This window comes from Amia ocellicauda, chromosome 2 (assembly GCF_036373705.1).
Source record: "Amia ocellicauda isolate fAmiCal2 chromosome 2, fAmiCal2.hap1, whole genome shotgun sequence".
NCBI classification, from domain to species: Eukaryota; Metazoa; Chordata; class Actinopteri; order Amiiformes; family Amiidae; genus Amia; species Amia ocellicauda.
The window spans coordinates 13,734,033-13,756,378 of record NC_089851.1 but is presented as its reverse complement, the minus strand read 5'-3'; the positions used below and the strand labels follow the sequence as shown (position 1 = coordinate 13,756,378).

General features: G+C 38.8%; 1 protein-coding gene across 2 annotated transcripts; it reads left to right on the top strand.

Annotated features, from left to right (window-relative positions):
* The first annotated feature begins 1,709 nt into the window (after positions 1 to 1,709).
* npc1 (Niemann-Pick disease, type C1) lies at positions 1,710 to 22,138 on the top strand. Of its 2 annotated transcripts, none has more exons than XM_066719493.1 (25): positions 1,710 to 1,914; positions 6,322 to 6,450; positions 7,857 to 7,963; positions 8,453 to 8,628; positions 8,888 to 9,055; positions 9,211 to 9,460; positions 9,666 to 9,748; positions 10,586 to 10,956; positions 11,629 to 11,855; positions 12,116 to 12,216; positions 12,488 to 12,590; positions 12,897 to 13,086; positions 13,373 to 13,555; positions 14,527 to 14,641; positions 15,288 to 15,415; positions 16,400 to 16,534; positions 16,950 to 17,039; positions 17,324 to 17,514; positions 17,745 to 17,860; positions 18,209 to 18,338; positions 18,805 to 19,005; positions 19,445 to 19,676; positions 20,508 to 20,621; positions 20,917 to 21,079; positions 21,756 to 22,138. In XM_066719493.1, exons 1-25 carry the CDS (start codon positions 1,837 to 1,839, stop codon positions 21,836 to 21,838), a joined length of 3,864 nt encoding a protein of 1,287 aa, XP_066575590.1. In that variant the 5' UTR covers positions 1,710 to 1,836; the 3' UTR covers positions 21,839 to 22,138. The 2 variants fall into 2 exon arrangements, with proteins under 2 accessions (XP_066575590.1, XP_066575598.1); XM_066719501.1 differs by lacking the exon at positions 1,710 to 1,914 and adding an exon at positions 2,668 to 2,721.
* Positions 22,139 to 22,346: the final 208 nt, after the last annotated feature.

The window sequence follows — 22,346 nt, the reverse complement described above, 5'->3', positions numbered from 1 at the left end:
TAGGAGATCACCTGCACCATGTTCACATGCAGACTAATAATTCAGATTTTGCAAGAGAACAAGACTGCATGTGCTCACATGAAAACTAATAATAATTCATTTTTGAAAAGGACAAAAGTTTGCACACCAAGCCAATGTTTGTCCATAATTGTGCAAATGACCATATGAAAACTTAATGAAAGTTTTTTTCTCACTTCTGAAACTATAATGTTGACATACAGCAATAAGAAACATCGATATATTCCATGCCTATGTTTCTTATTGCTGTATGTCAACATTATAGTTTCTACAAGTAGCTTTCGAAAGAAATTATACTTAAAAAGTTGAGCTAAGTGAGTATTGCAGCAAACGGTTGAGTCTTTTTCTGGTTTATTTATTTGGTCTGAGTAATTGGTCAGATTATGTAATATCTTTATTCAGATATGTTTAAAAAAATGTATGGATGATCAGTGTTATTCAGACTATTACGTTATGTGAAATACCTGACACGATTTTTTCTGACGTGGAATTCATTCATTAAAATCGGCGATTATATTTCGAAATCATCAACACCAAAAAGTGCACATCTGAGCTAATAGATAATAAACCTCAGTCCAATGTCAAAATCCCATATTAGAGAAACGTGCTAATAATGACAGTAGTTAGTAACAGCATGTTTTGTCTGTGATGTACCTGCTGTGAACGTCTGGGCTTCTTCACAGTAGTTCAAGTAGCCGTACTGCGCATGTTTTCTGCTAGGTCACACACTGTTTTAATCAGCCACCACTAACTTTAGTTCGTGCTAATGCTTTTCCGTAGCTCATTTCGCAAGTCTACAAAGAAAAAGCAGCTCCGGCTGTGAACATGGAGAACCGGTTTGCAATACTGTATTTAAAATAAACGTTTAGTCATTCAAAGTGACAAGCACAGCGCCACACCCGCTCCGTGCGACTGCGAGTTCCTGCGAAGCACAGCGGACTCCCCATCGCGCCATCTGACGTCACTGGCGCTCGTTTGCATATATGTAGGCGTGGCTACAACGTTGGCTTTTAACATGTGGATTATTTATTAACTTAGATATGAGCCGAGAAATAGCCTTTCCGTGAATAAACGTCAGCAACATCTTATTCCTCTGCTTATCGATGTCCAACAAGTATATACATAGACAATGTTTCAAGTACACATGTGTGTCCCACCTCATGATCCCATTGCTTTGGAAAACCCATTTGCAGGGAAATAACCCACACTTTTCATGTTAATATAATGGATTCCCGAAGTAGTCGTAACTTCTGTTGTAATCTTGCAGAAATGTGTTTGGGTGTTATGTACAGGCCAAAAAAATGCATGCTTTATATTGTTTCTATCACAGCGTTTTCACCAAACTACTGTAGTACAACCCACGGCTAGAAGTTTGATTTTGTTTCTCAAATAGTTTAGATCTTTAGTGTTTAAAAAAGCCCGATAGAGTGAACCCGTAAATAGGGTTATCTGTGCCTCTGGTGACCCTTTGGACAGTAAACAATTTGGGTTAAAGAAATCATCTCAATCAAACTTGCACTGGGTCTCCTGCAGCGACCCGTGAGCGGAGCGCAGATTTCCGCAGGTCTACACCCATCTGCGCCGCTCCACCAATGGGATCGCAGGGATTCTGCAGATCTGCGCAGACCTGGGCAGCGCCTTGGGGGCGTGGCGGTGGGAGGAGCAAAAGGCGGGATACAGTGTGACGGCGTCGGCCAGCGCTTCGTTACAGGAAACGGATCTGAGGACACACCAGCTGTACCCGACGGAGCGCAGATCATATAAAATAGTACATCCAGTGAGGAGACGTGTATAAAAGATAGTTTGAGGGAGACGGGGATGGGGTGGAAATCGAGAGGAAGCCACACGGGTTGTCTATTCGTGTGTTTGCTGGCGATAGTGGTATCCTACCATCTGGTGAGTCGTTTTCATTGTCAATTTCACAACACCGAGTTTCTTACCCTCCTTATCTTGCGAGGAGGTGTTGTACTTTCACATGTAAGCCTGTCTTACACGGACATGCAACAACAACAACAACACAAAACGACCTGACACCCTTAGCTGATGCAGGACTTTTGCATGTTGTTTCAAAATGAGTTGAAGACGCATCTTGCTGACCTGTAACATCATGTGCTTCCTGGCCGAGTGACTCATTTGAATACACGGACTATACTAGTATGATGCAGCTTCACTTTCCAGAAACCCCATGAACAGATGCACTTGTGTTTCTCTAACTGCGTGCTGCTGGGATAACTAATCCTGGTAAACAGCACACCTTGCCAAGCCTGAAAGTTGGGAGTTCAAGGGAGCCCACATTGACCACAGGGTTCACAACATGCCGGCAGGTTGAGCAGTCTGAACGGCCTTTGCCTCTGAAAGTATTCCTGTACATCATATTTTAGCTAATCATATACATTTTCTGTAGCAGTTACTTCTGAAGTTTAAAACCTTGACAAGGGGTTGACTTTCTATATAAGAGATGTCGTCTTGATAATACCAGGGAGGCTCACAATAAATCAATGCAGGGGACAGTGGGAGCCACAGCTTTGCTTGGGTCAGGATTTAGTGTCCGCTACAGAGCAAAGCCTGTGTCTGTTTTGTGTATTCTTTGTTCTGTTTTTGTCTGATAAATCTGTTAACCTGTTTTCTTGTATATTAATACACTTTTTGTTTTGAATTTTGGATATGCATCTGCTACATTTACTGCACATTGAACAGGGACTGGTAAATCATTCATGGATTTATTTTAAAAGTACTGCAGCAATAGATTCCTGTAGCATAGTGCTACATAGATAGTATAGTATCCATAGATCTTAGATCATAGATTTTTGTCTGACTTTAATGTTTAAAATCTAATGCAGTGACATTTTCACGATATCAGAGCAATATTATGTGTTATTTGTTTTGTGACAGTTGTAGTCCTTGTATTTCTGCAAAAAATAAAAACATACCAAGGCTATTGCTTAGATGTTGATGTGAATCTCTCTCCAGTGACCTCGCTGTTGATTTAATGAGGATCTAGTGAGAGACGTGTACTGTATTGGGGAAAACACTGAGATCTAGGAAGCGAGCCTTGCATTAAAACATGTATGAGTTATGTTCAGTTCATGAAACTTCAGTTGCATTCGCAGGGGCGCTGAAGTCCATAGTGCGGTTTGTTTTCCTTGCAAGGCCTCGAAGTTCAATGGAGGCTTTGTTATACAAAATGAAACGGGACAACAACTGGCATCTTTGTGTTCATTTGTTTTCCTAATTGAGATTCAACAGAAACAGACTGTTACCATGGTTACTCATGTGAATAAAGTGGGATGATGACTGAGATAAATAATGTTTTAGAAGAGAGGTATTTCTTCTTTTACTCGCAAATGTAGTGTGTCCATCACTTTAATGATGAAAGAGGAAAATAAACCACGCAAACTTAAATTATACACTACAGGAAGGTCAAATGGACTGCAATTGTTTTTGGTGTACTTATGTCCTGTTCGAAACTGTGGTCTCTTTAGCCCCATTGTCTTTGAATGATTCCGGCTACCTGACTACTTTTTAAAAGTTGTTTACGTTGTTTCTTTGGTTTCAATGTATCATGTACACATATATTTTTGGTTAATCGTATCAGAGTTTGCTAGCATATGCATACAGAGCACCAAACTATTCTATTCTCTGCTAGCTGAATAATGAAGAGCAGGAAGGTAATTCAAGTAACACAAAACAATTAATTGTATATTATGTCAACCTGGTATATTACTTGTTTGCTTATTAATGGTAATGGGTAAATAATGTGATAATAGTCAATGAGTTTATAGTTGTTTTTTTATGAAGGAAAGGATGCCCAATTAACAGTTTTATCTTATGTGGAGAGAGATGTTTGACTTGACAGGTGAAGTGAAGCTTTTGAGGTATATTTCAAAGATACTTGCAGCTTGAGGAATTGCTAAAAAGTTTTTTATGAATCAAATATTAACTTGAAACATCTTAACCCTTTACTTTATTTTAGTTGTTAAGTTACAGAAGAGAACATCTTTATACTTGTGACTCAGCATCAGAGAGAGTTGATAATTTGGGAATTGAAGTAGTCTTTATTTCGGTGTGTCGAAAACAATTAACATTTAAATGGTTGGCATACCGTTTTAAAAGCACTGTTCCACATTGCAGCAAGCTGGTAAACATTTCAGTATAACAGTATCATTAAACTTGTAAAGCTGAAATAAATAGCATTTCTTTTTGTTTATTTGGTGCTAAACCTGTCAACCTGTTTTCTTATGTCAACCAAACTTCTATATATGAATTTTGGATATGCATCTGCTAAAATTTCTGCACATTGAACAGATTGTATATTCATAAAGGACTGGTAAATTGTTCATGAATTTGTTTTAAAAGTCCTGCAGCATTAGATTCCTGTAGCATAGTGTATAGATCCATTTCAGGTTTTTGGGTCTATAGTGTTTAGTACAAATTGTACAGATGAGGGGGAAACATTTTTAAGACTGTGTACATCATATTCTTAACTCCATGTTTCTGTGCATATTCAAGTAAAGTCAAGTAAATATGAAAATCAAAGCATTGTCTTCACACTGGCAATTATGAACTCAAACCTCAACTGGTTTAAATGTAAATGCAGCAGTTGGGGGATATCTATAGTTGCCCCTCATTTATTAGGGGAATATCATTTTTTTTTTTTATAATAAGCCACTTATGTGTTGATTTACTTTTTAAAATTGTGTAATTGTCAGTTTATTACTGCAAACCTGGGAGCTGGGTCATTCAAATTCAATACCAACATTTCACAGCGCCGTAAAGAAATGCAAATAAACAAAACAAAAAAAAAAACGCCAATATGTGAGACTTGTTTTGATACAGAAGCAGATGTGCGTGTTAGGCTTGCACTTCTTCAAGTATAGAGGGAGAACTGATCGAGAGCACATGCTGAAATAATCATCTGACTTGTTACATGATGCACAGCTGGGCAGTTTTTGTGTCACTGTGTGTTCAACCTTTCATAACCTTTGCCCCAAAGTCTAGAGATCTTGTCATAACTGGAGTAAGGATATTTAGGGATGTCTGCTTAAAGAGTGGTTTGAGCTGTCTGCACTGTTCACCAGTCATCTTTATCAATAGACAGACAGCCTAATTCTTACGAAATCGCTGTTCAAGCGTTGGGTAATCAGGACTAGTTTTCCATTCTTATTAACTAAAGACAAAGATGCTTTCAAGATGACATTCATTTTCTAATAGCACTTTAGTTTTTAATAAAATAGTCTTGTTGTAATTGTCTAATTTTTCTTTTTTTGCTGAAAGCATTCAGGGATATTTCAAGTCATGCAGTGTTTTATAGTGTCCTGCAGATCTAGACCAGGACCATTTAATCCTCTAATACACATACAGATGTATAGAGTAGGATTGTATTGTTGTTTTCAGGATAGTTTTGAAGTGACACAGAAGGTATTAATGGGATACATTGGTCTGTGAGAGGGAACTAGGTAATCTTAGGAATTGCCACAGTTGTTGTGATGAATTTCAAAACTGAATCTGGTCACTGTTTTGTTTTGCAAACTTGCAAATTCCCCATTAGACCCTTCCTTTAATTACCTATTGTAATTTTTACTACATTGTCATTTGCCTATTCTCAATCCACAACCTCTGTGGATGCTATCCAGCAGTTTGTTTTAACATTATTACTCATGTGCTGTTATTCTTGACATAGTGAGAAATGCAATGAGTGAACATGCCCTATTTATTCCAATAATACTTTTGTAGCATTATGACAACAATGGTTGTAGTGGTTCAGTAAATTCTCAGGATACACTAAAGAAGTAGTAACAAGTTTATTACAAAGAAACCTAAATACTTATGTTAGGCTAGAGGAGCCCTCCTCTCACATGAAGTGAGGAAAATAACTAATGGTGTGAGTTGGAGAAGCCTTTTTGTATAATCAGCTATCAGAAGTGATTGCATCTCATTCAAATACAGCTGTACAAAATAATTTACCACATGCATAATAATTAACATAGGTTTGAGTTTGTTACTATTTTTGTTCTGTTTGATGTGTTGATTTGTGCTGGTCAGTATTCTTCAGGCAGCAGGTGTTTATCAAAGACCTAATCGAATACCTGTGCCCCAAAACACACAATCTTTATACTGTTTAACTTTTTTAGCTAATTGAATACAAACTAATGATTGCTTTATATAGAAAACTGAATTAACAACATTAAACCATTAATAATAGAAGGATTTAAAAAGTATAAGAATAATAAAAGTAACTTTTTCCATGATGGTCAATGTTTTACTATTACATAGGCACAATTTTAAACCTTTCCCCGCCTCCAGGTCCAGGCCCAGCATTGTGTGTGGTATGGAGAGTGTCAAGATGTGCCAAACAAAGAAGGGAAGAAGTATAACTGTAACTACACAGGACCTCCAGAGCCATTGCCCCAGGAGGGGCATGACCTAGTGATGGTAAGGAATAATTCAAGATGCCTTATCACCTTCCTAGGAGAGTTGGGCAGGAGGGATATTAAGCATGTTACTGTAGGCTACATGTTAATACATATGTGCATAAACCACAGATATTGGAAGTCAAGATGCAACTTGCCTAATATTAGAAAAATACATCACTTTGTGTAAGTATGTATATATTCTAGACCTGTCCCAATTAATCCATTAATTGGGTCTATTGATCAACTAATGAATTGATAAATCAATATTTTCTCTATTTAATCATGCAGATTTTGTTTGCTGACTGGCGATTATATGGTTAACACTAAAAGGCCGACATTTCGAACTATGAGCTTCGTTTGAACCGATAGCTTTTTAAACGCTGTGGTATAATAACGAAAGGCAAACAATCCTATCAAACTATAACAAATGGAGTACTTAAATGGAAATATGAACATACTTACTTCTCTGTATTTTTGCACTTATGTTGTAAGTCGCCCTGGCTAAGGGCATCTGCCAAGAAATAAAAATAATAATAATAAAACGTTACAATTATTGGTATAAATCTTTTTTTTTTTTTCGAAATGAATAAATGAAACAATTGTTTATTTTCAGCGTAATCACTTTGTCCACTCAATTTGAGTACAGTAGTAAGAAGACGCCTGTAATGCTGTACAGTGCATGTGTTTTTCAAGCACATGTAGACATTGTAGACAGATGAAGTAGAGATTGCAACTTGAACTTTATGACTAATTTTTTGCAGCTAAAACACTGCATATTTAATACATTTATTTAGGAAAAGTCACAAACTGGTATGCACAGTGTATTCAGGAACACAGAGTCATTCAGATAAAATCTGTCAAACTGGCCAGCTCAGCACTTCTAGTGTTGAATTATAAAGGCAAATCATGCAAGATCCCCTTCATGAGAGCTGCAGTACAGTATCCGCACGAACTGGAGAGTTACAAGCCGCTATAAAACCTACAGTCTAGCTTCGGAATCAAACTGGACACTGAAGACAAGGGAAAGGTTTTCAGTTTCATTTGCAAGCAGTGCTTTTCTTACAAGGGCAATGTGATTAGTTGACAGTATCATTTACGAGCAATTATAATAGTGATTATAGTTTGCGGGTTATAATTATTTAGTGTTTTTTTTTAAATATACATTTTTTAACCATTCCTGTTCAGTTTTATACTGTAATAACAATGCCTAGTATTTATTAAAGTATTACTGTGTGGCACAAGCATTTAAAGACGGTTTAATCTATCGATAAATCTACCATTTAATCAACTAACCCCCCCCCTCATAAACTGTTGAATGTGACAGATACTTTAATCTTGAACACTCTAGGGTGTGCTTAGTTTTTTTTTTTTGTATGTTTTTAGTTTTTGGTTTCTCTTACACATTCCAAATTTCTGTATTGGTAGGAGCTGTGTCCAGGCTTTGATTATGGCAATGTTAGCCTGTGCTGTGATGTGCAGCAACTCCAGACCCTGAAAGGAAATCTCCAGCTCCCTCTCCAGTTTTTGTCCCGGTACGTCTTGTTTAGTACTGGATGGGAATATTGTATACACTTTGTGTGTGTGTGTGTGTGTATTTTATATATATATATATATATATATATATATATATATATATATATTTTTTTTTCCCCCCAGAGCTGTATATAGTAAGAGACCACTTAACATTGATTTCTGAACTTGGAGTGGTTTCTTAATTTTTTCCAGAGCTGTGTGTATATTCAGAGGTATAGTAATAAGATTAGTATTTTGGCTCCTTTTAAATTTCCATAGCCTTTGAGGGTCTAAATCATGTTATCATTTGATCTGCAGCTCATGGCACTTAGTTGTTTCTAAGTTCCAAAGCTAGATCATTGGGAAAGTCAGAGCTCACAATTTTGTATTAGATATTTTATTGATTTTACCACTGTAAGCCACAACATGAGTACAATGTTGCAAACCTTTGAGTATTGAGTATTTTTGTATCCATAAGAATGTAATGATTACTTCTGTTCTCCCGGCAGTTGTCCGTCGTGTTTTGTCAACCTGATGAATCTATTCTGTGAGCTCACGTGTAGTCCTCGGCAGAGTGAGTTTCTAAACGTCACACAGTTTTCCTCCTATATGGATCCAGCGACAAAAGAAAACAAAACCAATGTTTTAGAAGTTGAGTTCTACATTGGGCAAACGTTTGCAAATGGTAAGTCTGCTGAGAAGTGACATGCACAAAGTGGTATTAATCCATTTTATTCTGTGGCCAGTGACTTATAATATAAGTATAAAAATATTATTGTATTGTAATGGAATATATAGATAAAACTTGTTATATATAAACACACACAAAACCATACACGTGTGTGTGTGTGTGTGTGTGTGTGTGTGTGTATAGTCATCAAGTTTTGAAGGGTTCCATTTTGTTGAGGTTTTTATTTAATGGTTTTCCTCTTTTTCTTTGGCAGCTATGTACAATGCCTGTAAGGATGTAGAGGCTCCATCAAGTAATGAGAAAGCACTTGGTTTACTATGCGGAAAGGATGCTAAAGACTGCAATGCCACTAATTGGATCCAGTACATGTTCAATATAAACAATGGCCAAACTCCTTTCTCCATTGTGCCTATATTTACAGGTAAGAGTTTCGTAGTTACTCTTTGCTGTTTACAAAGTTCTGTTTTCATACAGGTACATCAGGATTGGGATAAAACTACTATTGATAATTGCTCCAACCCAAAAGGAGAATGGGTCTTTGAGTTTGTTTGGATAATTGTTGTGCCTTTCTTGCAGATCTCCCTATGAGAGGGATGATTCCCATGAACAATGCTACCAAAGGATGTAACGAGTCCTTGGACGACGGCTCGGGCCCCTGCTCCTGCCAGGACTGCTCCCTGATGTGTGGCCCCAAGCCGCAGCCCCCGCCAGTCCAACCGCCATGGACCATACTTGGCCTGGATGCTATGGCAGTAATAATGTGGGTCTTCTACATGGCTTTTCTCTTGATCTTCATCGGGGCAGTGCTGGGAGCCTGGTGTTACAGGCAAGTTGTCTTCATTGACCATTTTTTTTAATATAGTCTTTTGATTGAATGAAAACAAACTCTTTGCCATTGGAATTAACACCTTAACTTAACCAATGAACTGGCTGATGTACACAATGCATTTCAGACACTAACCATATGCTTCCCTGGAGAAGAACTAAGTACTGCTGTTTTTCTTAATGTTTAATGTATATTTTATTTACAGAAAAAGAAGGATTTTGTCAGAATATGGACCTATACTGGACAGCAAAACTATTAACTCGATTAATGGAGGCATTGAGGACCAGGGTGAGTAACATCTTTTGTGTTACCCCTAGTGTTTAGCTGCACCCCGGGGATCTGTAGCCTCACGTGGGTCCTTGGTCTAGTAGGTATTTTTAAATTATAAATACACAAAATCCTAGTTGATAAATCATTCAGTGATTTTGTTTTGTATTATCTTAAGTTGATACATTTAGAGCTTGCCTGAGAGGTTAAACTAACCGAGACTAGTTTCCATAGCCTATGAGTTGACCACTTCTTATCTACAATACACATAGTATGACTGGGGGAAGTGAAACAAAGAAAGCCATATATGAGGATCTGAAGATAAAAGGTGTTAATCTATTTGTGTGCAAGCATTGGTTTACATGCTTTTTTCACACTGTTGTTTTTCACTTTAAAGCTGTAAACAAGCACATACTCCTCATACACTATCCTCCAGATGTATTCAGTACTTTTTTTAAAGCATGGAGAATTTTGATGCAAAAAAGTGACCCTTATGTTTTTCTCAACATTAAGGTCACTTTCGTGTTGCTCAAAATCATCAAAATTAGGCATAGAGGAGATTTGATAATCTCTTATAGTTTTCGTTTTCAAACTTTTACAAAAGATCTTAGTTTCCCAAAAATGAACTCTCAAAGAACATTGGTATGCTGCATTTTAAGTCTGTATACTGATCTGCACTTTGTATTTGTTTTGCATATGTTTCCCCTCACTGAATCCAGCAGTCACCTTAATAATCAACTGTCATAAGTACAATGAACATCGTACACATTGAATCTAAACTAGTAGAATGCATTTTGGCACCTTTACCTCAAGGTTTTTTTACAACGTGGCATGAGATTTGTGACACTGTTTGTGCAGGAATGGCGTCTTGCTGTGAGACGCTGGGAGAGCGCTTTGAGAACCTCCTGCGCGTCGTGTTCTCTCGCTGGGGCACCCTGTGCGTCCGGTATCCGCTGATCGTGATCCTCGCCAGCATGGTCTTCATCGCCGCCTGCTCTTCCGGCCTCATCTATATGAAAGTCATCATGGACCCGGTGGAGCTGTGGTCCTCTCCCAGCAGCCAGGCCCGTGAGGAGAAGGACTATTTCGACTCGCACTTCGGCCCCTTCTTCCGCACCGAGCAGGTCATCATCACCACCACGCTAAATTCGTCCTCCATCTACAGCCCTTACTTTGGTGGCCCTGATGTCCCCTTTGGTGCTCCTCTGGACAAGGACGTGCTTCACCAGGTAGTGGATGTGGCTAGATTTAAAAACTTAAATTGCGGAGGACTGGAAATCGCAAGAAATGATGGCTTCTTTGTTGCTGTGCCGCCCTCTCGTGCTCTTTGTTGGGATTCCAACTGTACTGTAATTCAGGGTCTGAAACCTGAGCCACAGGACTCTGGTGTGCTCTTGTTCATCAAACCAATAATGTGATGGGTTAAAACATTTTAATTTATATATCCCAATAGGTTTCTGAATTGTACTTACTGTAGACCAGGGGTTCCCAAAGTGCGGCCTGGGGGCCTAATGCGGCCCTCAAGGATGTTTGGACCGCCCCCACGAAAGTCAACCTTCAACCCCTCCTTTTCTGAACCTTTTCTATATTTGTACACTGTCTGAAAATGTTACTAATTCCTTATGTAATTTGTGGGGAAATAATAAAACAACAATTAAATGTCATAAATGTTCCCTAACAGAAAAGTATAAGAAATAAAAAGGTATGATTTGGGACAAATTTAGTTTTCAACGGTGGTTAATTTTCTACTACGGCCCCCCAATCCCATGCAACCTCTGGAAATTGGCCCTCCATCACCAGACATGGGGGAACCCCTGCTGTAGATGATTTCAAGTTATTCAATACATTCATGAAAGAGTTAAACATTAACATTTTTAATCCCATTTTGCCCATTTGTTCAGGTGCTGGATCTTCAAAATGGTATTGAGGCTATACAGGCCATTTATGAGCACGAGACTGTGATGCTGAAAGATATCTGTTTGGCTCCTCTGGCCCCCTACAACAATAACTGCACGATACTGAGTGTACTGAACTACTTCCAGAACAGCCACAGCGTATTGGACCATCATGTGGGGGATGAGTTTTATACCTATGCAGATTACCACACCCATTTCCTGTACTGTGTCAAGTAAGTTCATTATCACATTTATTTACACTTTTACAGTAGGTCTGGTTGTAATTTTCACCATTTTTTTTAACTGAATGCATATTTTATGTCCATGATTAACATCAATGGCAGCAAAATGCATATTTTTAAGTTAAAGTTAAGTGTGTTATGGTTATGCTTGGCATACAGTTGTATCCCTGCAAAGCAACTGTTCCTTTGAGGAATTTGTGAAAAGGCTTAAAGGGAAATGTCAGCAAGTTTACCCTTGCTTGCATTTTCAGTGCCCCTGCATCTCTGAATGACACCAGTCTGCTGCACGACCCGTGTCTAGGGACCTTCGGTGGGCCTGTGTTTCCCTGGCTGGTGCTTGGTGGATACGATGGTGAGTTTGAGCTCAGGTTCTCTGTATGCTGATAGTGTTCGAGTAGCGGTTGGCTTTGACGTCTCTGGTTTTAGAAGCATTGCACATTTGAATACACGATTCAAAGGTTATCAGATTTCATACATATTTTAAAGAGGTTTTATACCACGACCAAAGCAGGTTCTGCAGTGATCACTAGATACAAAAAACAGAAATATAAGTTTAATAGAATGTTTTTGTATTCTCAAAATGCTATTGACCTCCAATATCTTGTCCTATGCTACTTCTGCAGCTACCAACTATAACAATGCGACAGCCCTTGTCATAACCTTTCCTGTGAACAACTACCACAATGACACTGAGAAGGTGAACAAAGCATTGGCATGGGAGAAAGCGTAAGTCTTTAAATAAGATCACAATGTTTCAGACGAGTTGGGTACCTAAAACCCGTCCTCTAATCTGTTTAGCTTGATTTCAGAAAAAAGTATATTTTATGATTATTATGCCCAAGTTAACTATATATAATTGATTAATTTAAAATAACCATTATTTTAATGCACAGTAACATTTATACTCTTGAAAGGAAATTGGAGTGTAACTAACCCATAGAGCTTCAATATACAAATCACTTGCAAGTCTGTGTCAAACGCGGGATCTCGGGTTGTGAGAGTTCATTTATTAGTTTCTCTCATCTTTTCCAGGTTTATAAAATTTGTCCAGGGGTACAACAACACCAACCTGACCATTTCCTTCTCATCTGAGAGGAGCATTGAAGATGAAATAAACCGTGAAAGCAACAGTGATATTGTCACCATTCTCATCAGCTACTTCATCATGTTTGTGTACATCTCTCTGGCCCTGGGGCACATCCAGAGCTTCCGCCGGCTGCTGGTAAGTCCTTCCTTCTCCAGACGGTGTGACAAAGGAACATTGATCATTATTACTGGTGTACTACAACTGTTCTCCATACATTGAACTTCCTAGTTTCTAACTGATATATGTATGAATGATAGAGGGATGTTTTATTATACAAATCTGAGGAAGATAAGCACCTTTTTAGTGTACTCTTAACCAGTAAACCATCAGTTCCATTTTATTTGGTGGTTGATGTTTAATACTGTTAGTAGTATACATAAAACATTTCTTTAAAAACTGAAAAATATTATTTTTTCTCCAGGTGGATTCTAAAATCTCCTTGGGAATTGCTGGTATCCTGATCGTGCTGAGTTCGGTGACCTGCTCACTGGGAATCTTCAGCTTTGTAGGAATTCCTCTGACCCTGATTGTCATTGAAGTCATCCCATTCTTGGTTCTGGCTGTGGGCGTGGACAATATCTTCATCATCGTCCAGACCTATCAGGTTCCTATTCACTCTCTTAAATTATGCAGGGAATTTTAAAACACTTTGCTGAGTGCAATTAATGATTTTGTTGCTGCCCCTTCTTCAGTAAATATACCTATAGCAGTTTCACACCGAGAATGTGTATCTGGAGGGGGGAATCCTAACCTTGATCCCTACTGTGGCGTCCAGCTGGGTTCCTTAATTTCATTTGTCCGTATAATGCATTTTAAATTCATCAGACTTGTTTAAGCTCTGAATTGGGTGACGGTATATTTCACATGAGTCTAATCAAGAAATCACATGAACTGAAAATGTTTACAAAAACAGGTAGGTAAATGAAAAACGACTGTGCAATAATGGAGGCATTAATTTTGGTATGAAACCAATGTGTTTGAAGTTAAAGATGCATTTTGTTAATTATAACAAAACCTATTTAAAAATAATCATTATTTGGAATTAATCCATATTTAAGTGTAGTATCCATTATAAATAAATAAATAAATTTGTAAGACTATATCTGCCCATTAATTACATCACAGAGGAGTGAATGTCAAATTCCAGAATCTCCGTGTGTGTTCAACCACAGCCTGTTAAATTTGGTGACAAGAAAGGAGAAGGCAGATCAGTGTGGTCGACAGGGCTGCAAGACAATTGTTAACCTCAAACTTTGTAATTTCACATCTGTATGCAGTCAAATGCCAGATTTATTTAAGCTTTGAGATACTGATTGGATATATCTTTCCACTGAAGACCTCAGAACAGACTTTTACATAGCCTACTCTGAAATATATGTAAATAAAATCATTTCAGAGAAGGCTATTTAAATGGAGCCTTTTTAATATCAAGCTTGTTACAGAATAATCCCAATAAATCCACAGAGGAAAAAGATATAGGGCTCTTGTTGTGATGCACACCATAATTAGTGTTGATCAGTAGTAGTAGTACGATTTGAGCAGTGTAAACTAATGGGCCCTTCACCTGTTCTTCAGCGAGATGAGCGGATGCCCCAGGAGGATCTCCCCCAGCAGATCGGCAGGATCCTGGGGGATGTGGCCCCCAGCATGTTCCTGTCCTCCTTCTCTGAAACTGTTGCCTTCTTCCTGGGTGAGTGCTTTCACTGTCCCTTTTTCAGCCAAACCTGATTTCCATAGATCTATTTAAAAATTAGGTTTTATCTGTAGTTTTTATTTTTTAACGTTGAATACTTTTTTAGCCATCTATTCACAGTTTCAAAGTCATGCCATCTGTGAACAGAAAAATAACTGAAACCTTATTTATATATGTGGTTTAATTATTTTTAATTTTGGTTTCCATTGCATTGTGGTCTGGTGTAAATAAATATGACGTGAATCAGTTTGAGGATGTACATTTACAGTTAGCCCTCAAGATTACGTTAAGGTATCACTTCCCCTCCTGCATTGTCCTTTGGAAACTGTCAAATTGTGTGTTAACGAGTCAAAATGAATGAGGATCGCACGGTATGCCCATCATTTACCCCTACATCACAAGAGATCTGGAGGGTATTTAATTTTGTGTGTATTTTGTGTGTACTATATAAAACGAATTTGAAAATGCACGCAAACACCCCCCTCCCGATCATGGCGGAGAAAATACTGTCAGCACCCCCTCCCCCCTCCCAGTAGCTTGTGGAACATCTCGGACCTATCATTGTAGCTGTCAAGTTTAAAGAGGTTGTAGACCCCTGATGTAAAACCTGAAAAATGTATTTGGGTTTTCTCCGATTTTATAGGTGCTTTGTCCGTCATGCCGGCTGTGCGAACCTTTTCCCTGTTTGCCGGGCTGGCCGTGTTCATCGACTTCCTCCTGCAGATCAGCTGCTTTGTCAGCCTGCTGGGATTGGACGTCAAGAGGCAGGAGGTGAGAGCGCTGCCCGTCTCTGATTGGACAGGACTGATGTGGAGACTGAAAGTTTAGGTTTTGATTTGATGTATATTTGTTGGCATTCGTTATTTCATCTGGATCTGAATATAGGTTTGAATGCATGCAGATTAGAAGTTTATTTAAAATGGCTTGGTATCTGAAAATATGCCAATGTTATTTGTCTAAGGGTACTTCAGAAATGCTGTATATATTTGTTGTATATTAAGTAATACTTTTTAGATTGTGTAATATTACTGTGCATAATTGTTGCTTTATACAACTGTGTGCTGCATGCAGTCTGCACTCCAAAGGTGAAAGCCTGACATTTACACTTTTTGTTGCCTTTTCTAAAGGTTCATTTCTTCTTGCCCAATATATCTCAGTGCAGTGAAAAACAAACTTCTCCACTAGTTTATCACATGGCAAACATTTATAGTGTCAGGGTTCCTGGAGTTTCACAATGACACTTCTATAGTCTCTTTACCCTTTGTGCTCAGTATTTTATGTTTTTTAACAGTAGGAGTTGGATTATATGAGGTGTATGTATTGTACTGCCAGAATAAGGAATCTTAATGGCCTATTTGTAATAAAATAGCATTATTATCTATTATTAATTATGTACATCAGCAAGGGTTTCTGATTCTTCCTTCTTTCAGTTTGTTTCAGTTTCTTGCTGTCTGCACTGATATGGTCACTGATTATCTGTAATACGGGTAGACCGCTCACAGTTCTGGGTGGGAATGGGACGTGAGATGTGGGTCCTAACTGGCAGCATACTTAATTCTAATAATATTGTTTTTATTTACACATGCACAAAAAACAACTAAAATATACAAGGATTGTAAAGCCCATAAGGTGTACTCAAGCACTTTTTTTTCCAGTATCTGTTTTAAGCTTAATACAATTTACTTGATACTCAGATCTGCTCTTAACGGCCACATGTGCACTTCTAAACACAATGTTAATGTCCTGTTTTGACAGAGCAACCGTGTTGACATTTTATGCTGTGTGAAGCTAAATGAAAGCAACCAACATAAATCAGATGGATGTCTCTTCCGTTTCTTCAAATCTGTCTATTCCCCTTTCCTAATGAAAGAGTGGGTGAGGCCCATTGTGGTGAGTACTTAGAAACAACAGAAATGTACATTTTAGAATCTTCTCTTAAGGATAATAAATGTTTTGTTGCCACAAACCTTCAAAAGCACCCAAATCAAATTTATTTTTTGTTGTCATTTTTCTTATCCAACTAAATGAGGAACCGGAACCAGTCAAGACACTAGCGGGGGGGGGGGGGGTTATATGTATTTCAAGGATTGGAGATTTCATTTCTCCCCAGTCGTATTTGAAATGTGTTTATCCTTACTTTCATAGATCTAGTAGTTTCTCTGTAATCATGACCTTTTGTTTTATTTATTTTTGAACACAAAAACAAACAAAGATAGTACTTCTTGCTAGCGTGTTATTTATTTTTCAGTTAACTGTATTGGGTTGTTATCTTCACCTGAAACCAAGCTTCTATCATGTCTCGCAGATTGCGGTGTTTGTTGGAATCCTGTCCTTCAGTATCGCAGTGCTCAACAAAGTGGAGATTGGCTTGGACCAAAAGCTGTCAATGCCTGATGTAAGTCCAGTTGTCCTTGAAGTGTTTTATTTACCACTTAAAGTCTAACTTAGTAATTTGTATTAACCAGAAGTCAGTTCATCTAAATGTCTTCCACTGAAACTCCCAGTTATGATAAAGCAATGAAATGTAGCTGGTTGGGCCTGAGTTTTCCCCCGATTGTCCCAGTAACAGTCTAAAGCCATGAATTAAAAAAACATGAATGTACCTGAAAATCCAGTTTAGTTCATACTTGCCTAACGTTATTGAGATGATTTGCTGTTGTGTGGTTGGTCTTGCTGCAGGATTCCTACATGCTGAACTACTTTGACAATCTAAGTACTTATCTACACACGGGGCCTCCAGTTTACTTTGTGGTTAAGGAAGGCCATGACTACAAGTCCCTGGAGGGTCAGAACATGGTGTGTGGAGGTGTGGGCTGTAACAACAATTCTCTGGTCCAGCAGATCTACATGGCTTCTCAGATTGATAACTAGTAAGAGTTTTTCCCCTTTTTTTCTTAATTTAACTACAGTCCAACCATCTTATACCAAATCACAGCGGGGAGATTCATTCAATACAAGTGAAAATGTCTGTCTTGCTAACTTTGTGTCCCGGTCAACATATTTGCTCTGCTGTTGTTCTCATAGGACTCATTTTATTTCTTTCACATGAATTGTATATCATTAAGTTCCTCTCTCAATCTTGTTTTGCTTTTTGTTCTAGCACCAGAATAGGCTTTACTCCGTCCTCGTGGCTTGATGATTACTTTGACTGGGTGAAGCCTCAGTCAACGTGCTGTAGAGTTTACAACTCGTCTGGGCAGTTCTGCAATGCCTCAGGTAAAACATTCTCCAGAGGCATCAGGTTATTGCTTTGTGAGGACATTTTTATTGTTCTTGGTTTACCAGCTTCAGCTTGAATGGCTTTGCTATTGAGGTGTAAGCACTTGGGAAGAAAATGCTGTAAGAATTGAATTTATACAAAGTCAATGTGTGCATGAATTTGTTTTTACGTACAATTGTATTGTCAATTAAAAGTTGTCAGCTGGTGACTAATAAACTGTACTTCATTACAGTGGTTAGATCATCTCCAGGCCTCTGTTCCAAGAGCTAATTCAAACTTAATTAAAAGCATGTCTGGAACACCATTGAAACATTTTTGTAATTATATTTTTGTTTTTCCCCTAGTGGTCGACAAATCCTGTGTGCGCTGCCGTCCTCTTACTACAAAGGGGAAAATGAGGCCAGAAGATGGGGACTTCATGAAGTTTTTGCCAATGTTTCTGTCCGACAACCCCAATCCCAAGTGTGGAAAAGGGTAAGCTGCATTTCTTTAAAAGAGAGAAGGGCTATCTTCTTGATTTTAGCTTATTAACATGACTAGTAGTTAAATTTCATGTTCTAATTCAGGAAAAATAAATGTTAACAACAGGATTATTACTCAGTTTCTTAGTAGACACCCTTATCCAGGGTGACTTACAATTGTTACAAGATATCACATTTATTTTTTGCATTTTACGCATTTATACAGCTGGGCATTTACTGGAGCAATCTAGGTAAAGGACCTTGCTCAAGGGTACAACAGCAGTGCCCCTGTGCGCCAGGGTCCGGAGCCCTAACCACAATTCACACTACTGCTTAGTTATAATAAGCATCTGTGTAGCTCAGTTTACCTCCAGTCACCAAGTTTTTCAGCATTTCTTGGTATCCCAAGCTGTATTGTTTGGCTGGCATATACAAAGAACAAGATTCAGGCTTCTTTTGTCCCCTCTTGCTCCCTCCAGGGGTCATGCTGCATACAGCTCTGCTGTTGACCTGATTCAGAACAACACCGATGTGGGTGCCACCTATTTCATGACCTACCACACCATTCTGAAGACTTCACCCGATTTCATTGATGCAATGAAGAAGGCTCGCATGTTGGCAGACAACATCACACAGTCTATGGGCCTGGAGGGCAAATCCTACAGTGTCTTTCCTTACAGGTAATCCTTATGCATCCCTTTTAAACATGTCGGACGATGAAGGGGGTAATTGTTTTGCTAGGTTATAGAGTACCAAAACACATTCCCTTCAGTAACTGCATTACTACTAATGGAACAGAAGAGCATAAGGCCAGCATTGGAACAGGTCCATCAGCCTGTCAGGCCTCGAGTGCATCTCGAAGGAGAGGCTGGATTGTTTTGTAGCAAAATAAGTTTTGCTAGCTATGCATAAACAGTCATAAAATATAGTTCAGTGAGCCTGCTGTTTAGCTGATGCCCTTTGTGTTTAAAATGGTTTATATGCACAACATTTCAGTGATTGGCTCCATTCCATTTGTTTATTTTGTATCATTTCATTTAAAGTTTTACTAATGTATTATAAACTTTAAGATTTCGTGTTCAGTGCATTTCCATTTTTTAATGATTCTCTCCCACACAGCGTGTTCTACGTGTTCTATGAGCAGTACCTGACCATCGTGGAAGACACGGCCTTTAACCTGGGCATGTCACTGACTGCCATCTTCGTGGTGACCCTGATCCTGCTGGGCTTCGAGCTGTGGTCGGCGGTGGTGGTGAGCTTGACCATCGCCATGATCCTCGTCAACATGTTCGGGGTGATGTGGCTCTGGAGCATCAGCCTCAACGCCGTGTCTCTCGTCAACCTGGTCATGGTGAGGAGGGGCGCCGCCGCACACCAGCACTGCTGCTCTCGCTCGACTCAGAGGACAGTGCGAGATGCGTCACGCACGAGTGTATAGGGCTGAATGTATTGTGCCCCTGAGCATGAAGCCATTTTCAGTTCATTCAGTTCAGTGTGTTCCTGTTACTGCTATCATTGTTGAAGAGTGTGTGTATGTGTGTGTGTGTGTGTGTGTGCGCACCTACATACAATTAGGTCCATAAAAATTTGGACAGTGACACAATTGTCATTTTGGCTCTGTACCCCACCACAATGGATTTGAAAGGAAACAATCAAGGAAAGGCAAAACCCCCCCAAGAACAAGCAGGAACTAAAGACAGCTGCAGTGCAGGCCTGGCAGAGCATCACCAGGGAAGAAACCCAGCATCTGGTGATGTCTATGGGTTCCAGACTTCAGGCAGTCATTGAAACTCACAATTTAATTCATGAATTGGGGGGACCACATATAAAAATGGGTGTAATTCCTACACCGTTCACCCAATTTGGATGTAACTACCCTCAAATTAAAAATAAAAGTCTACACTTAAAGCACATCTTGATTGTTTCCTTTCAAATCCATTGTGGTGGTGTACAGAGCTAAAATGGTGACAATGGTCTGTCCAAATATTTATGGACCTAACTGTATATAGTACTTTGAAGTAGTTTTGGGTTCCATCCATATTAAACTGTATTTTGTTTCTTTTAACTTATTTACCTGATGTTCTAATTATTTTCCTTTTGTAAAAGAAACAGTAGGTTGGGGGGTCAGAGAAACCGAGGCTCATGGGAAGTCTTTGGTAATGAATTGTACTTTGTGTTGCAGAGCTGTGGGATCTCGGTGGAATTCTGCAGTCACATCGTGCGCGCCTTCTCGATCAGCACCAAGGGCAGCCGCGTGCAGCGAGCTGAGGAGGCCCTGGCACACATGGGCAGCTCGGTGAGTGCAGTCCCACTGAAGGCACCCTGGGTCCTCCTGCCACAGCCTGCTCACCCTCCGCTATCCCTTTCCTCAAGGGAAAGGAGTAGAAACCGAAATGCCTCTAGTGGCTTTTAAGTTAATTAAAAAAGTAATCTATTTATAAATACCGGTAAGGTATTCCTTTATATACTTTTTGAATATAATTTGTATTCCTTTTCTAATGCATACTTTTTAGCATTCGGTCAGCAATTTGGTCACTTGAAGCAATTTTTTTTTAAAGACTTATTGTCAAACTATATATTTATCTTTACAGGTGTTCAGTGGCATCACATTGACCAAGTTTGGTGGCATCCTCATCCTGGCTCTCTCCAAGTCTCAGATCTTCCAGATCTTCTACTTCAGAATGTACCTGGCCATTGTCCTCCTGGGAGCTACGCATGGACTGATATTCCTTCCAGTGCTGCTCAGTTATATAGGTAGGATTTAAGCTTCAAACAGGATGGCAAGCTGGTCAGGTTCATCACAGGTCAATTCATTATTAAAAGACTGAGATTGACAGTGAAGAACCAAATTGTTTTGCTATTTTATATTTAGGTACAATCAATAGGTATTGATTACTTGGCTATACATCAGTCTATTCTGTGGAACACCAGAATAAAAATAATACCAACAAAATGTGCTGATGAGGTTCACAGATATCCCAGGTCATGTGTTCTGTAAAGTCAAATTTGTCTATTACCATATTTTAATTTCTCTATGCAAGACCCTTCCTCTCTGCTGCCATAAAAGTAGTTATGGAAATCTTTTTAACGAACCCAAGTTCATGTTTTGTATTTAGCAGACATTTAATTATAGTAAGAGGACAGTAAGGATATTTTTTGTGTATTAAAGTGATTGCAACTTGTCATGAATTAATATTCGAGCTTGCATTGCCCCTACTCAGATGGCACCAATGCATTGTGACCCATTTTCACAGATCATATACTTCTTACAGGACAGAAGTGGTTCATTGAATTATCCCAGTGAAGGATCTCAAAGAATTTTCAAATTTTTACCTTGTTTAATTGGGTGCTAATATGGTATAGTTACTTCAGCTACAAATGTGAACACCACTTTTTTTAACATGGTTTGTTTTGTGTGTTTTCCTCCTAGGTCCATCGGTAAATAAAGCAAAAGTAAGGGCAACCAATAACCGTTACAGAGGCACCGAACGAGAGCGGATCCTGAACTTCTAGGACTAGTCCATGCAAAGGTGAAGCACAGCAGCGTCGGGGTGTGTCATCTGTTGTAGGCGTTTCTATGATCTTCACACTAGTGCTTAAATGACAGTGTGGATTGACATTTCTCCTACTCAGGAAATATGCAGTAATGAAGGTTGTGTATTATGTGGAGTAATTTTAACACTGTTCAAAGATTTGAGACACTTTTTGAAACCTACACGGGCAACATGCATCATCCAAGATTCTGAATAGCACAGGACAATGTCCAACTTGAAGGTTTTGTTACCAAGTAAATGAAGTGGACTGGGGGGAAATGTACATTACATGCACTAATTTCTTCCAATATGCAAAAACAATGCAATTTATTTTGCTGCTCTCTACATTTTTTTTAGGGAATACCAAAACTATTGAGAACAAACTGTTGGACACACCAGTGTAACTTAGTTTTTTTTTCTAAATGCCAAAAACAGTGTAAATGTGTGTGTGTGTGTGTGTGTGTGTGTGTGTGTGTGTGTGTGTGTAT

Excerpts from the sequence above, each read along its gene's own strand:
- npc1 (XM_066719493.1), top strand. The coding sequence starts at position 1,837 with ATGGGGTGGAAATCGAGAGGAAGCCACACGGGTTGTCTATTCGTGTGT. Across the intron at positions 13,556-14,526 it reads TCATCGTCCAGACCTATCAG|CGAGATGAGCGGATGCCCCA; the intron begins GTTCCTATTCAC and ends CCTGTTCTTCAG. Across the intron at positions 16,535-16,949 it reads AGTGGGTGAGGCCCATTGTG|ATTGCGGTGTTTGTTGGAAT; the intron begins GTGAGTACTTAG and ends CATGTCTCGCAG.